Source organism: Sus scrofa, chromosome 6 (assembly GCF_054392235.1).
Source record: "Sus scrofa isolate SSC_HxYL_T2T_F1_AM1 chromosome 6, Sscrofa_HxYL_maternal_Yorkshire_Landrace_v2.0, whole genome shotgun sequence".
Taxonomy (NCBI): Eukaryota; Metazoa; Chordata; class Mammalia; order Artiodactyla; family Suidae; genus Sus; species Sus scrofa.
Window position 1 is genome coordinate 71,788,264 of NC_139388.1, and position 16,757 is coordinate 71,805,020.

Below are 16,757 nucleotides of genomic sequence, written 5' to 3' on the forward strand. Positions count from 1 at the left end.
CAGCCCGATTCATTATGATAAATACATCCATGGAAACCTCCCCTCCGATCAGGGCAGACAATATCACGGACTCTCCAGAAGTCTCCCTCCCGCCCGCTCCCAGCCCAGGCCCCCGCCCTCCACAAAGGCGGTCTGGCTGCAGCATCGGTGTTGCCCTTGGAGCCGCGGGTGCCGCACGGGGCCCCATCTGTGTGTTTGCCACCGTACAGGGACCATGAGGATCCCTTACGTTTCTAACCCAGAGTTTCCCCCAAGTGCCATCCTCACCCCCTTTCAGCGTCTCTGGACCACTTTCCTTCGACACTCAGATCCTCAGAAAACACCGCCTGTCCTTGTCACAGTATTCTGATCTTGAAGAAGTCCCAACCTCTCATTCCTCCAGAAGGCTATCGCCCTCCCTAAGCCCACCCCCCAGGCAGAGCAGGTGACTTCAATATCCACGTGGGAGTTCCCGTCGTGGCGCAGCGGTAACGAACTGGACTGGCATCCATGAGCACGCAGGTTCAATCCCTGGCCTCCCTCAGTGGGTTAAGGATCCCACGTTGCTGTGGCTGTGGCGTAGGCTGGCAGCTGTAGCTCTGATTTGACCCCTAGCCTGGGGAACATCCACATGCTGTGGAAGTGGCCCTAAAAAGACAAAAAATAAGAGAAATCTATATCCACGTGGACACCCCTCGCACGGCTCTACCTCCATCCACTCTGCCACAGCCGTGGAGCTTGACCTTAGCCTTGCTTGACCTTAGCATTACCGGTGAGAACAGCGTCTTGAAACTCCCTGGCTTGACCCTCTCTGTTCCCATCTCGCCTGCTCCCGTTCCAGCCCCAGTCATTCTTAGCTCCCTGTGGGTATAACAGCCTCCACCCCCTTGTCCCTCTCTAGCTTCTTTGAACTTCTTGCTTTGACAAAACCACAGCCCTAGTTAAGTCCAACTTAGCCCCTATTCTGTGCCTGCAACCATGCAGCCGAAAGCAGCTGGAGGGAAATGCACAGAAACACTACACGCATTAGTCTTATGTTTTATATTTTTTATCAAAGGATAACTTGCCTACAGAAATGTGCCCATATTTTAGGTGTACTTTCAACAAATTTTCATAAAGTGAAAAAAACACACGTAACGAGCTCCTGTTGACCTTAAAAATAAAAGTCATTTTGGAGTTCTCTTGTGGTGCCATGGTTTAGGACCTGCTGTAGTCACTGCATGGGCTTGGGTCACTGGTGCGGCTTGGGTTCAATCCCTGGCCTGTGCCAAGGCCAAAAAAAAAAGTCATTTTTACCTGCAAAAAATGGATCTATTCAGAGGTGTTCCCACGGTGGCGCAGTAGGTAAATGATCTGGCTTGTCTATGTGGAGGCTCTGGTTCAATCCTAGGCCCAGCCCAGTGGGTCAAGTATCCAGCATTGCAGCAGCTGTGACATAGGTCTCAGCTCCGGCTCGGATTTGAACCCTGGTCCAGGAGTTTCCATAAGCCACAGGGGCAAAAGAAAAAGGGGGGGCTGTCTATTTGGGGATAGCAGAGAATTGCAATTCAGGACAAGCAAACTATAACAAAATCCACAAGCAAATCTAGCAAACAAAGGAGAGGAATGTGATTTTCTAGAGAAAAAGGACGAGGGGAAGGGTTGTTGAAAGAAAGTCCTTTGGCGAAAACGACGGTGATGACGGCGACTCGCGGGCCGACCTGCGGGGGTCGCTGCTTTCTTACAGAGACGCCATGTGCCTCTTCTCCCGTTGGGGCTTCTGGGGGATGATGCCTACCTGTCGAGAATTCTTCCCGTAATTGACGTTGCGTGGGACCGTCTGAGCGCGCCCCCTTCTGGCCGCTCGACTGCATTTGCGGGAAGGTTCCCTTTATGAATTTTCACAGTCCTGATCTAAGCCACACATCGCCAGAGCGGCTTCACACCCTTCCAATCCCTGCCGCCCTACTAAGGGCCCACCATCCAAACTCTAGCACCACAGATTAGCGTTCCCTGTTTGTTAATTTTATGTAAATGGAACATATGTATATCTCTGTGTGTGTGTGTGTGTGTGTGTGTGTGTGTGTGTGTGTGTGTGTGTGTGTTTGCCTTTTCTAGGGCCACACCCGTGGCAGAGGGAAGTTCCCAGACTAGGGGTCTAATCGGAGCTCTGCGGCCTATGCCAGAGCCACAGCAACGCCAGATCCGAGCCGCCTCTGCAACCTACACCACAGCTCACGGCAATACCAGATCCTTAATCCACTGAGCAAGGCCAGGGATCAAACCTGCAACCTCATGGTTCCTAGTCAGATTCGTTAACCACTGTGCCACGACAGGAACTCCTTTTTTTTTTTTTTTCCTTAGCAATGCCCACGGCATGTGGAAGTTCCCAGGCCAGGGATCAAACGCACTGAGCTGCTGCACTGACTACACTGGGTCCTTAACCCACTGAACTACCAGGTGACTCCTGTATGTGCTTTTTAGTGTGGCTAGTTAGTATTCCATTGCATGATTAAACCATTTTTTACTTATTTTTTCACCTTTGCTGGGCATTTATGGTGTTTCCTATGGAGCGCTTTTTTTTTTTTTTTTTTTCTTTTCTTTTGAGGGCTGAACTAGACAGCATATGGAAATTCCCAGGCTAGGGGTCAAATTGAAGCTTCAGCTGCCGGCCTACACCACAGCCTCAGCAACACAGGATCCAAGCTACATCTGCATCCTACACCATAGGTCACAGCAGTGCCGGATCCTGGTGTAGCCTGGCAGCTCCAGCTCCGATTCAACCCCTAGCCTGGGAACTTCCATATGCTGCAAGTGCAGCCCTAAAAAGCCCCCCCCAAAAAAAGAAGAAAGAAAGAAATCTAGAGGTTCTCACTGTGGCATAGCAGATTAAGGGTCCACACTGTCTCCGTGGTGGCTCAGGTTCAATCCCTGGCCTGGCACAGTGGGTTAAAGATCTGGTGTTGCCACAGATGTGGCATCCATCTCAGCTGTGGCTTGGATTCTGTCCCTGGCCACACTGCTTGTTCCAAAGTGGCTGGACCGTTTTGCACACCTGCCGGCAGTGAATGGCAGCTCCGGTGGCCCCCATGCTCGCCCACACTTGGTGTTGTCAGACTCGTTACTTTCTGCCATTGCAGCAGAGGTGTAGTAATTTCTGCAGCATTTCTGTGATAACTAATGATGTTGAGTCTCCTTCCATGTGCTGACTGACCACACCACGTGTATGTTTCTTTATGAAGTGTCTGTTCAAATGTATGCATTTTTTGAAGTTCCTGTGGTGGCACAGTAGAAATGAACCTGACTAGTACCCCTGAGGATGCAGGTTCAACCATGAGGTTGCGGGTTCGATCCCTGGCCTTGCTCAGTGGATTAAGGATCCGGCATTGCCGTGAGCTGTGGTGTAGGTTGCAGGGATTGAACCTGAGCCATAGCAATGACCTGAGACACAGCAGTGACAACACTGAATCCCTAACCACTAGGCCACCAGGGAACTCCATAAAAGGCTTTTGGGGGGAGTTTTTTTGTTTTTGCTTTTTAGGGCTGCACCCTCGGCATATGGAGGTTCCCAGGCTCGGGGTCTAATCCGAGCTGTAGCCACTGGCCTACACCACAGTCACAGCAACACCAGATCTGAGCTGTGTCTGTGACCTACACCACAGCTCATGGCAACACCAGATCCTTAACCCACTGAGCGAGGCCAGGGATCAAACCTGCGTCCTCATGGATGCTAGTCAGATTCTTTTCTGCTGCGCCACAATGGGAACTCTTTTTTTTTTTTTTTTCAATATTGATTTCTTTTTCCTGCCTTGTTGCCCTAGCTGGGCCCTCCAGTACTATGTTTAATAGACATGGTGAAAGAAAGGAGCCACGCTGTGTTCTTATATTGTTGGGAAAGCATTTAGTTTTTTACCATCAAGTATGATTTTAGTTGTAGGTTATTTACAGATGTCCTTTAGCAGGTTGAGGAAGCTCCCTTCTGGTCTTAGTTTGCTCAGACCTTTGTTCGTTTCATTTGTTGGTTTTTGTGGGGGTTTTAGCTGCGCCCATGGCAGGCAGAAATTCCTGGGCCAGGGATCTTCTGCACAGCAGTGACCTGAGCCACAGCAGTGACAACGCTGGATCCTTAACCTGCTGAGCCACCAGGGAACGTCCAGATATGGTCTCTTTTGATTTACTGTTTGGTGGTAAAATACACACAAAATATATCCTGTCGGAGTTCCTGCTGTGGATCAGCAGAAACGAACCCGGCTAGAATCCATGAGGATGCGCGTTCAATCCCTGGTCCTGCTCAGTGGGTTAAGGACCTGGCACTGCTGTGAGTTACAGTGTAGGTCGCAGACAGGGCTTGGATCCTGAGTCGCCGTGGCTGTGGCGTGGGCCGGCAGCTGTAGCTCTGATTCGACCCCTGGCCTGGGAACCTCCATATGCCGCAGGTGCAGCCTAAAAAGGAAAATAAAAATGTATCATGTCAACCATTTCTAAGTGTTTAAGTGGCATTAAGACCATTCACGATATTGTGCAGCCATGTCCACCATCCGTCTCCAGGACTCTTCTTATTTTGAAAAACAGGAATTCTGCACCCATTGAGCACTAATTCCCCATCCTCCAGCCTAGCTCTCACAGCCCTCCTATGTGGCTTCTTTGCTCAAGCAAATGACCCCAGCCTTGGGTGTACAGTATGAAGTCTCCCTCTCAGGCTGGACTCAGACACCGGAAATCCGAACCCCTGGAGGGAAGATCTGGAAATCTGCATCTCATGAGCCTCCGAGTTAGGTGTGAAAGGGGGAACAATTGCCATGAATGACGTAAATGTGTAAACAACCTTGTAACTATACCTTGTGATTATAGCCGGAGACGAATGGAGGAAGCCAACGGAAGGTATTTATCTGGTTATTGTCACCGCTGGAGACCCCGCATCCACTCTGGGCAGAGGTGGATTTGCCATGAGGCTGATGAGGCTTAAGCTCAGATCTGTCCACAGCAAGGAAAATAGGAAGAGGTCCTAGAAGCAGAGGGAGGCCACAGTTGTCACCGGGAAGTGTTCCCATGGAAGTGTGTTCGAGATGTGCTGAAAGGGATTCGACGTCAACCTGCAGGCACCACTAGTTTGATGAGACTTATTGTTTCACTCTCAATAAATATTCACTCCTGGAGTTCCCGTCGTGGCACAGTGGTTAATGAATCCGACTAGGAACCATGAGGTGGCAGGTTCGATCCCTGCCCTTGCTCAGTGGGCTAACGATCCAGCGTTACCGTGGGCTGTGGTGTAGGTCACAGACGCAGCTCGGATCCCGCGTTGCTGTGGCTCTGGCGTAGGCCGGTGGCTACAGCTCCGATTCAACCCCTAGCCTGGGAACCTCTGTATGCCTCGGGAGTGGCCCAAAGAAATAGCAAAAAGACAAAAAAAAAAAAAAAAAAAAAAGGCAAAAAATAAATAAATAACTAAATAATTAAATAAATATTGACTCCTGATCTAAATCTATATTCATAATTTTATATTGGTTTTTGTTTTGTTTTGTTTGGGTTTTGTTTTTGGCCTCACTCATGGCATGTAGAAGTTCCCCAGGCCAGGGATAGAACCCGTGCCACGGCAGTGACCCTGAGCCACTGCAGTGATAGCACAGGACCCTTAACCCATTGAGCCACTTGGGAACTCCCTATTTTTCTTTGTTGTAAATTTTTTTTTGTCTTGTCATGGCTATACTTGCAGCTTATGGAAGTTCCCAGGTTAGGCATCAAATCAGAGCTACAGCTACCAACCTACACCACAGCCACAGCAACACTGGATCCTCAACCTGCTGAGTGAGGCCAAGGATCAAACCCATGTCCTCACGGATACTAATCAGGTTTGTTATCACTGAGCCCACAACGGGAACCTCCCTAGTTTTCTCTTTAATTAATGTTTTTTATCTTTTTTTTTTTTAGGGTCACACCCGCGGTATATGGAAGTTCCCAGGCTAGGGGTCCAATAGGAGCTGCAGTCGCCAGCCGACACCACAGCCCCAGCAACAGGGGATCTGAGCCACATCTGCAACCTACATCACAGCTCTTGGCAATGCCAGATCCCTAACCCACTGACTGAGGCCAGGAATTGAACCCCGAATCCTCATGGATGCTAGTCGGGTTCTTAATGACTGTGCCATGACAGGAACTCCTTAATTAATTTTTAATTGAAGTATAGTTGATTTATAAGTTGTGTTCATTTCTGCTGTACAGCAAAGTGATTCAGTTATACATATACACATATACGCTATTTTTTTTTTTTTTTGTCTTTTCTAGGGCTGCTCCCGTGGCTTATGGAGGTTCCCAGGCTTAGGGTCGAATCGGAGCTGTAGCCGACGGCCTACACCACAGCCACAGCAACAGTGGATCCGAGCTGAGTCTGCAACCTACACCACAGCTCACGGCAACGCCGCATCCTTAACCCACTGAGCAAGGGCAGGGACCGAACCCTCAACCTCATGGTTCCTAGTCGGATTCGTTAACCACTGCGCCACAACGGGAACTCCTATATGCTATTTTTAAAAAATATTCTTTTCCATGATGGTTTGTCACAGGATGTTGAACAGAGTTCTCTGTGCTGCCCAGCTGGACCCTGTTAATTCCCTCCATGTATAACAGCTTACATCCGCTAACCCCGACCTCTGCCCCACCCCTCCCCCCATCCCCTTATATTAGTTTTCTTACAGAAGGCCTCAGAAGGTAGTCCCCATAAAATCCGGATCTGCCTCTGATTTCTGAGATCCAGAATGATTTTTGCTCTTTGTTCTTTAAGAACTTTGTCCGGAGTTCCCGTCATGGCTCAGCAGAAATGAATCTGACTAGCATCCATGAGGACACAGGTTTGATCCCTGGCCTTGCTCAGTGGGTTCAGGATCCGGCATTGCTGTAAGCTGTGGTGTAGGTCTCAGACACAGCTCGGATTTGGCATTGCTGTGGCTGTGGCGTAGGCTGGCAGCCACAGCTCCAATTCCGCCCCTAGCCTGGGAAACTCTATATGCTGCAGGTGCGGCCCTGAAAAGAAAAAAAACTTTGTCCTGTTCTCCTCCAGGTTTTTAATACATCAAACAAGTGGCTTTCAGCCCCTCCCTCCAAAACAGAACCAGCAGTGGGCACATATTCAGCTGGAAGTCTCCTTCCTTCCCTCCCAGGCCAGGGAACCCCTCACTCACAAAGTGGGGGCCTGTGACCAGCCATGGACCCTTGCTCTCTACTGCCCCCAAGTGGACCTCAGGTGACAAGACACCTCCTGTGCACCTAGGGTGTGCCCTCTAGTGCCTTTCTCACGCTCCTGAAACCAAGCAGAGTTTTATTATAGCTGCTTTATGTGCCTGGGGCTTTGCCAGGGCCTCTCAGAACCCAGAGTGAAACTAGTTGCTCACTGGGAACCCTCGGTGGGTGGTTGCTTTTCCTCTTCACCGCATGCCCAGGCAGCCCTCTGCGCAGGGACCTCTGCACGTACACAGGCACAAGCACCCCAGAGACACGGGGACACTGGTCTGGGGCCAGGCAAGAGGTAAAGCCAAGGGAAGTAACACCACGAGGCGGGGGTTGGGTCTCTGGACCGCCTAGAACAGTCTGCTGTAGGGTTTGGGGGTTTCGTTTTGTTTCGCTTTGTTTTTAATTTTTTTGGCTGCCCCACGGCATATGAGTTCCTGGGCCAGAGATCAGGTCTGAACCACAATTGCAACCTAAGCCACAGCTACAGTCAGATCCTTAACCCTCTGTGCCGGGCTAGGGATTGAACCTGCATCCCTGCCTGCTCCCATCCCACTATGCCGCAGCAGGAACGCACTCCCCTGATGTGTTTTTTAAAAGTAAATGTGGGGGAGTTCCCATCGTGGTGCAGTGGTTAACGAATCCGACTAGGAACCATGAGGTTGAGGGTTCGGTCCCTGCCCTTGCTCAGTGGGTTAAGGATCCAGCGTGGCCATGAGCTGTGGTGTAGGTTGCAGACTCAGCTCGGATCCCGCGTTGCTGTGGCTGTGGTGTAGGCCGTCGGCTACAGCTCCGATTCAACCCCTAGCCTGGGAACCTCCATATGCCGCGGGAGCAGCCCAAGAAATAGCAAAAAGACAAAAAAAAAAAAAAAGTAAATGTGGGATTTCCCTTGCAGCCCAGCACATTGGGGATCTGATGTCACTGCAGCAGCTCAGGTCGCTGCAGTGGCATGGGTTCAGTCCCTGGCCCTGGAACTTCCACATGCTGCAGATGCAGACCAAAAAAAAAAAAAAAAAAAAGTAAATGTGGCTGCCTATTGATGTTCTGAGCAGGAGGGGGCTGCCTGCACATGATGGGGAAGGGCCCCTCCATGCCGTCACTGACTCCAGAGTGTCACCCCAAAGCATGATGGGAGGATTCTTCAAAGCTGCAGCTTTTTCTAGACATTCCCGCAGGCTATGTGCATCTCAATCCTATCCCAGTGGAGCCGGAGGAAGACATCCTCCGTCTGCACTTCAAGGTGGAGAGGAGCAATTTGTAAGTGATTATTAGAGGGTCGTCCTTGGCAACCTGCTCCTTATCTTCCTCACTCCTGGAAACAAGGTCTGCCCAGAAACAAATTAGCTGATGCCAGGGGACTGGTGGGGACTGGGCCAGCCTGACAGCTCCATGCTCTGGTGCTCCTTGGCTTATTAGACCCTTTCTTTCCCTTTCTTTCTTTCTTTCTTTCTTTCTTTCTTTCTTTCTTTCTTTCTTTCTTTCTTTCTTGTCTTTTTAGGGCTGCACCCACGGCATATAGAAGTTCCCAGGCTAGGGGATCCCATCAGAGCTGCAGCTGCAGGTCTGTGCCATAGCCACCGCAAGGAGGGACCTGAGCTGCATCTGCAACCTATACCCCAGCTCGCAGCAAGGACAGAACCTTTAACCCACTGAGCGAGGCCAGGGATTGAACCCATATCCTCCTGGATACTTGTCAGGTTCTTAACCTGCTGAGCCACAGGGGGACCTCCTGTTGGACCACTTCACCTGCTGCTTTATGAGAGACACAGGAGGTTTCCTCCAACCAAGCATGATGACCAGACAGAGTTAGACGGAGTCATGGGACCAACGCAGAGAGGACATCGGAAGAACTGTTCTCGGGCACAAGGTGAGTCTTGCCAAGGATGATTAAATGCCCCTGAGTGAGGCAGCCTCCCTCCCACAGAGAAAAAAGTCTGCTCTGCCCTGTGCTTACCTTCGGCCACAAGACAGGGTCTGGGAACAGACGGGGGGAGCTGCCAGGGGGAGGTGCAGGTGCCCAGCTCAGAGTCCCACTGTGACCTTCTAGACAGCTCTGGCACATCTCTGCTGGGAAACTGGCTTCTCGCCTCAGGCCCAGAACCTCACCCACCCGGGCATGCCTCAGCTCCCTGCCAGGGCACGGCTGGCTGCCTGACTCAGGCTCCCCAGGATGCCTGGTCCTGTGAGTCCCAGGCCCACCTACACACCTGCTTGGGGTCAGGTCAAGGAGAGTCGCAGAGCTGGGGATACAGAAGCAGGCAGTGGCCAAAAGGAAGAGGGGCCTCTGGGGGCTCAGTTCTCACCGAATTTAAATTCATCTTGAAAGTTCCTATTTACAAACACCCTATGATAGCACTTCTGTGTAGAATCTAAAACATGGCACAAAGGAACCTATCCACTGAACCGAAACAGACTCACAGGCACGGAGAACAGACTGGTGGTTGCCAAGCGGGAGAAGGCCGCAGTTTGGGGTTGGTAGATACAAACTATTCCATTTAGAATGGATAAGTTATGAGGTCCTGCTGTGTAGTACAGGGAACGACATCCAATCACTTGTGATGGAACAGATGAAGGAAGATGTTGGAAGAAAAAGAATCTTTCTCTCTCTACATATATATGTGTGTGACTGGGTCAGACTGCTGTACAGCAGAAATTGGCACAACACTGTAAATCAACTATACTTTAATAAATTTTTTTTTGCTTTTTTTTTTTTTTTTTTTTTTAGGGTGTACTTGCAGCATATGGAGGTTCCCAGGCTAGGGGTCGAATCGGAGCTACAGCTGCCAGCCTACACCACAGCCACAGCAACACCAGATCCTTAACCCGCTGAGCAAGGCCAGAGATCGGCTCCATGACCTCATGGTTCCTAGTCAGATTCATTTCCGCTGCACCACAAAGGGAACTCCTAAAAATTTTTTTAAAGGAAGAAAGTTCTGGATTAAAGGGACAAGGAGGAACTTCCCTGGTCGTCTGGTGGTTAGGATTTGGTGCTTTCACCAAGGCCAGGGTTCAGTCCCCGGTCTGGGAACTGAAATTCCCCATCAAACTGCTGCACACTGCAGCCAAAATAAAAATAAAAAGATAAAGGGACAGGGAGCCTGTCCTTGTGCGTGCCCAATGGATGGGACTCCTTGACCCAAGGAGGAAACGTGAACTCTCATGCTGGGTGTGGGCTTGTGGGCTACCTGCCCACCTCCACTTGCTCCTGGCAGCTCGGGAAAGCAGGCGTGAGTTCCCAGGAAGTGCCCTCCTTCCTCTCCACACCCTCCCCCACACTGGCCCACAGGCTCTGGTGGAGCAGCTTTTCAAAGTGATAGCAGGCATCTGGGGGTAGAAGTTGAGGCAAAAGCCAGGCTGTCAGGGTGCAGGGCAGGGTGGACCAGCCACATCATCCATTCATTTGTTCACAATGTTTATTGAGCACTCGCCACACGCCAAATGCCTTGGGGACAAAGAGGTCCGCTAAGCCCCAGCCCTGCCCTCCAGGGGCTTACAGTCCAGCCAGCAGCGCCCAGACAGGCCATAGGACAGCCCCCTTGATGGGCTCACCCTGTAGTTCTCAGCCTTGACCTCTTCCATAATGTGCCCACAGCTTCCCCACATCCTGCCACCCCAATTGGTGCCAAGGTTATCATCATGAGTTTATGTGGCATCATTCAGCTTGGTGACCACCCCCACCTCTGTCAGCTCTGTCTTCTTGTCCCTTGGGTCCTGGACCCTCACACAGGCTGTTGGACGGGATAGGAAGGGGCAGGACTCCCGATTCCCATAAATGCCCAGCCAGTCCCCAGGAGATGCTGGGAACACGACCGCAAGTGGGTGCAGGCACTCTGGCCTTCTCTTGGGCACCCACTGCTGGGATCTGCAGACTCTTCTCTGGTCTTCAAAGGCTCTCTGGCTTCCGTGGGGCAGAAAGAAACGTCTTAAGAACAAGCTGCTGGAGTTCCCGTTGTGGCGCAGTGGTTAACGAATCCGACTAGGAACCATGAGGTTGCGGGTTCGATCCCTGCCCTTTCTCAGTGGGTTAACGATCCGGCGTTGCCGTGAGCTATGGGGTAGGTTGCAGATGCAGCTCAGATCCTGTGTTGCTGTGGCTCTGGCGTAGGCCGGTGGCTACAGCTCCGATTGGACCCCTAGCCTGGGAACCTCCATATGGCGTGGGAGCAGCCCAAGAAATGGCAAAAAGACAAAAAAAAAAAAAATAAAAAAGAAACAAGTTGCTTCCCGTAAGCTGTCTTGACAATAGCAAGGAGCAGTTTGAAAGAGAAAACGAGGAAAGGGGTTCCTGTTCCTTTACCTGCTGCATATGCCTTGACTTTCTGCTGCTCCAGGACCTGGGCCCCACTCACCTCACATGGCCATGGTTCTGGGCCGGACCCGGCCTCTTCAAGGTGACAAGCTTCCTTGAGGCCACTGGGCACCCTTATTCTTGGGCCACCCCTTCTTCACACTCCCAAGACCTCCTGGCCAGGTGAGCCATACTCAGGTGTGACCCTAATGCTTGGGGAATTAAATCCTTCCTGCAACTGCCTGAGGAGGTCCCCACCCCCAGGGACACACAATCCTGGTGGCATCAGTCCTGGAATCAGAAGCTTCAGGTGGGAGAGCCCTCGAGTGAAGGTCATGGCTCCCCAGCCTGCAGGGCCCCTCAGGCCATCGCTGCTGTGTGTCCAGCAGTTCTCAAGCTGAACTGGCGAGGAGGCAGGCCCAAGCAGGGTCAGGAAAGCAGGGACCAGTCAGAGCATATGGCTGCACCTGGCTCAGGTGAGCTCCTGGCCCAGCCTTTGGGCTGGTGCCAGCTCCAGGGCAGGTGTGTGGGCTGCCCGGGGAAGCTGTGGCTGGCCCAGTTCTAGAGCCCTTCCACCACCTGGGGTGGGAGGCGTCTTACCCCCATCCCCGCAACCACCTGCCCCTTCACCAACCAGCCCTGACACCCTAAGTGGGGGCTGAGGCTGGGCCTGTCCCCTTATTTCCTGAGCCTCCGTGGACTTCAGTCGGCCACACAAATATCCAGTTCTGGCCTGGTACCAGGCTGGTCCCTCCGGGTGGAAAACCCAGCCACCGCCAAGAACTTTCTCAGTCTGTCTAGTGCTCTTGGTCCCTGGTAGTCAGCAGGGTCCGTGGACCGGCCAGGGGGCTACCAGGGCCGCCAGAGGCTAGGGCCACGGGGCGGCGCCGGCGGTGAAGGTGCAGGTGCAGGCGGCGGGGAGGGCGCGGGTGGGCCACTGGGGTCCCCAGCGCGTCCGCTGTCGGGGGTGGCGCAGGCCGCCCTCCGGCGCAGGTGCTCCAACAGGCGGGCGCTCAGAGCAGGCTCCAGGACACGGCAAGCAGGTAGCACGCGGGCCAGGCGTGCCAGACAAGCTCGGTAGCCTTCGCGGTAGCTGTCGGAGGACGCTGCGGGCAGAGAGCGGGCGTGAGGCGCCAGGCAGAGTGCGGGGCACGGGGCGCACGGCCGGGCGGGGGCGGGGGCGGGGTGGGGTGACTCACTGGGCGCTGCCGTCGGGCAGGAGGACGCAGGCAGCTCCTGCAGGAAGCGCACGGTCATTTCCAGGATGTCCGCCTTCTCCAGCTTCGAGTAGTGAGAGCTCTGCACCCCGCCAACAATCAAGACAGACAGACCTCCGGCAGGCTGCCATGAGCACCCCGCCCTTGCCAGGAGCTGGGTGCCTCCCGCACAGTGGCCCGCGTTGGGTCGGTCTGCCCCTCCCAGCCTGGGCTCGGCCTTGGGTGCTGCTTGGAGTCCCCTCGTAGGTCCCTGGCAAGAACACCTCTGCCCGCCCAGCCTCCTGGCCCTGTGCCACAGGGCACCCCCACCCTCGGCCCCAGCGCGCCCAGCCGGGATCCGAGCGCCCCGGCACTCACCTCCCTGCCCAGGAGCGGCAGGATGAGCCCCTTGAGCTGGCTCAGGCTCGCGTTGATGCGCGCGCGGCGGCGCTTCTCCAGCAGGGGCTTCAGGTTCTGCAGGCGGGCGCGAAGCCTGCGGTTACGCGGATCTCAATCCAGGCCCCCGGCCCGACTGCTCAGCCCCCAGTCGCCAGTCCCGGCTTCCTACCTTTCGCAGCTCCGCTGGGTCCCCTGCCCTTCGAGGCAGCCCCATGCTTGGCAGGAAAGCAGTGCGGCTGCAGGGCCCGCGCTTGAGAGCCCTGTGCCTGCCCTGACACGGAGCGGAGACCGAGGCTCGCAGGGAGGTCCCGTCCGCAGCCGGATCGGCAGCCAGTGGAGTGCGCGCTACGCCCGCAGCCCGGCTTTAAGGAGGCGGCGGCGCCCGCCCCGCCCCGGCCCGCCCCGCGGAGTCAGGCCGCCTGTGGGTCCCACCTCCCGCCTTTGTTCCTGCGCGGGGTGGGGCGGGAGGGGGAACGGTGGAGCCCCCGGGATCCCCTTCCAGGCCTCGCGTCCCATCTGCGACGGGGTCGCGGGCCCGGAGCATCCTCCTGCCTGACCACCTTCAAGGGTGTGTATGGGCCTCATTGAAGCCATCGCCGCCCCGGGCCTGCGGGCGGGAGGGGAGCAAGTGGGGCCAGGCCTGGCCTCCTCAGGCAGCCGTCGGTCCATATCCAGCGCCGTCTTTCCTCCCTCCTCCGAGATCAGCACCTCCTCTGAGCCCTGCGCTAGGCCTGGGCAGGGGACTCTGCAGCAGCAGGACCCCTAAAGCCAGGGCTTCAGGGAGCTACCTCTTGGGTTTCTGCTGGGGGAGGAAGTCTCCCCACTAATTGTTCTGTGAGGCTGGAAGGGGAAACGCAGGCCAGGAAAGAGGTCTCCAGTAGCTTCTTCTCTAACAGCTGGAAACTAGCCGGGCAGGACTGAGGCCCCGGGTCGCTGCCTAGACTTCTCCGGCCTTCAGCGAGTTGGGGGATCACCTGCTTCCCCGGCCTTCGGTTTTAAATGGGGAAACTGAGGCCCAGAGAAGATGAGACGACCCAGGAGCCCTCGGATCTCATTTTCATTTCACAGGCTCCAGCTCCAAGTTCCCACCCTCGGGGCAGTTGGGGGTCACGTGACGGGTGGGGCGGTCCTGGGTGCCGGCTTCTGGCCGCCTGCCTCGGCCCCAGCGGCCCTCCGGGCCCGCCTCCGCGCCGCGTGGCCGTTGCTGCAGCAAACTGGCTGGGCGTCCCCCGCCCATCTGCTCGGGGCTGCCCTCCCTAAACCGGCTGCCCGGGCTGGCAACGGCCAGCCCAGCGGACCGCACGGTGGACTGCCGGGCCGACCCTCCAGAGGATGGAGGGCTGGACCCACCTCGCCAAAGCTGGAGGAGGAACCACAGAGCGAGCCGAGCGGTGCTGTCCCGGGTGCTGGACTGGGCTCCCCCCCGCGCCACCCAAACCCCACCTCCATGCCCCACCACCGCGCTCACCCTAACTCCCCTGGGGGCGCACTCCCCGAACCAGGCTTTAGAAAACCAGCGTGCCCAGCAGGAAGGGGCCAGGAGCAGCCCAGCGAGGGGGAGTCCTCACCACCCATAGACCACAGGTGGCTCTTACTGTCTGGCCACCGTTTATGGAGCACCTACTGTATGCCAAGCGCCTTTTAGCCCTCACCTCTGTTCATTCAACACACATGACAGAGCAGGGCCTTAGCCACTGTTGCCTTGAATCATTGAGCTCAGGGTACCTATGGCCGGCCTCCTCCAACATAAGTAATTACTCTTTAGGGGCTTAAATAAATAAATAATAAATAAATAAATAAAATGTGCTTGGATGGATCACTCACTGATGCCCCCACGTGTCCTCCCGATGCCACCCCTGGCCGCATACACTGGCTCACTCAGCTCTGTGCTGACAACCCACCTGCACCAACCTCCGGATTCTTACTGAGAGACCCCTGTATTACCTCCTGGGGAAGAATACCCCCTAGAACACCCCTCCATGCCTGTGGACCACCATTTGAAGAGTGGAAGGCAGGGGAGTAAACTCCCTTTTCAGTTTTAGTTACCCCAGATTTCTGTGGGTTTTGACCATACCCGAGGCATATGGAAGTTCCCTAGCCAAGGATGGAACCCATGCCACAGCAGCAACCCAAGTCATAGCAGTGATGACACCAGATCCTTAAACTACTGCACCGCAAGAGAACTCCAACCCCAGATTTTAAAAATCTCTCCTCCATTTTCCCATCGCTGTTCCTGTCAACTGAAGGATTCTGGAGGTTTGGCTGATTACCTGGAGAAAGGAGTTATTTATAACCAGGGGGACTCAGGTGCAACAACTGAATGGAGAGGGTGCAGGGGTGCAGGCTTTAAGGAAACTGGGACCACTCAGAGTACAGCAGGGACACACTCCCCCTGGATTCCTGCCCTTGGGTCGGGGGAGAGGTCTGAACAGGTGCTTTCCACATACCTGGGGTGAGCAGATGGCCTGATCCCAGCAGAGGATGAGAGGAAGAATCTTGGTGGAGGAGGGAGCTTGTCCCTAAGCTGCCATCTGGAGGGTGGGTGTCATTGAGGGTGCTCTGGGCAGAGGGAGCTTCAGGAGCAGAGCGAAGGGCATACTAGCATCAGTCTCTGTGAGGGTCAGCCCCTGAGCTTTGCCCCTTTCGATTTGTGTCATCTCAGGCAAGATTTATTACAAAACAGAAACAAGCAGAGTTCCCTTCAAACCCCACTAGTATCCATGAAGACGCGGGTTCGATCCCTGGCCTCAATCACTGGGTTAAGGATCTGGCATTGCCGTGAGCTGTGGTGTAGGTTGCAAACGCAGCTCAGATCGGACATCGCTGAGGCTGTGGTGTAGGCCGGCAGCTACAGCTCTGATTTGACCCCTAGCCTGGGAACTTCTATATGTCTTGGGTGCAGCCCTAAAGAGACAAAACAAATGAGCAAACAAGCAAGCAAACAGAAACAAGCAACAAACAAAACCCCTACCTGCTTGTGCCTCCGTTTTCCCAGCTGCAAAATAGTGATAGTGTGGGAGCTCTCATAGCATCCTCGTGGGATTAAATAGGCTGCTAAGCTTGGCATAGTGCCTGGTAAGCTGTAGGGCTTCCAAAAATGTGTTCTTGCTGGCGTGCACCCTCTAGAGTTGCTGAGGGGAACCCAGTGGACCCAGTGCAGCCCAGAAAGGGTTTGGACCTCAGCCTGAGTTTGACTGGCATCCTGAAAGGAGCCTGAGGAGATGATTGGCAAGGATGGGTGGTCCCCTGACGTTTATGGAGAGGTCCCTGTCAGCAGTGGGAGGGGCTCAGGGACACTCTTCTGCCTTGCCCAATGCCCTGACTTTGATCTGGCCCCCAAATACCGAAACCATATGATAGAAGAGGGAGGGTGTCCAGGTCCAGGGGAGCCACCTTGGGAGTGGAGAACATGCACTTCAGGGATTTTTTTTTTCATGGTGGAAGCACAGGGGAGGGGCCCTCAAAACAAGCCATTTTAGCTCTTTCTCCTCAAAGCACCCCCGCCCCCGCCACTCACAGGCCTCAGGGAGACTCCTCCCTCTCTTGGTCCAAAAACCACTGGGCGAGGGTCCCAGACCCCAGCATCCTCAAGTCCCATGGGGGAGTGAGGCAGGTGGGGGTCGGTGGAAGTTGTTGGAAACCTACCTGGTCACTCAGCTCCAGAGATCCCAGTTTACAAAGGTGCCATGGAG

General features: G+C 54.3%; 1 protein-coding gene across 1 annotated transcript; it reads right to left on the reverse strand.

Annotated features, from left to right (window-relative positions):
• Positions 1 to 10,581: 10,581 nt before the first annotated feature.
• HES2 (hes family bHLH transcription factor 2) lies at positions 10,582 to 13,405 on the reverse strand. The gene is made up of 4 exons (XM_003127529.5): positions 13,235 to 13,405; positions 13,045 to 13,140; positions 12,670 to 12,769; positions 10,582 to 12,576 (listed from the first exon to the last, which is right to left on the reverse strand). Exons 1-4 carry the CDS (start codon positions 13,277 to 13,279, stop codon positions 12,320 to 12,322), a joined length of 498 nt encoding a protein of 165 aa, XP_003127577.2. The 5' UTR covers positions 13,280 to 13,405; the 3' UTR covers positions 10,582 to 12,319.
• Between the last annotated feature and the right edge of the window lie 3,352 nt (positions 13,406 to 16,757).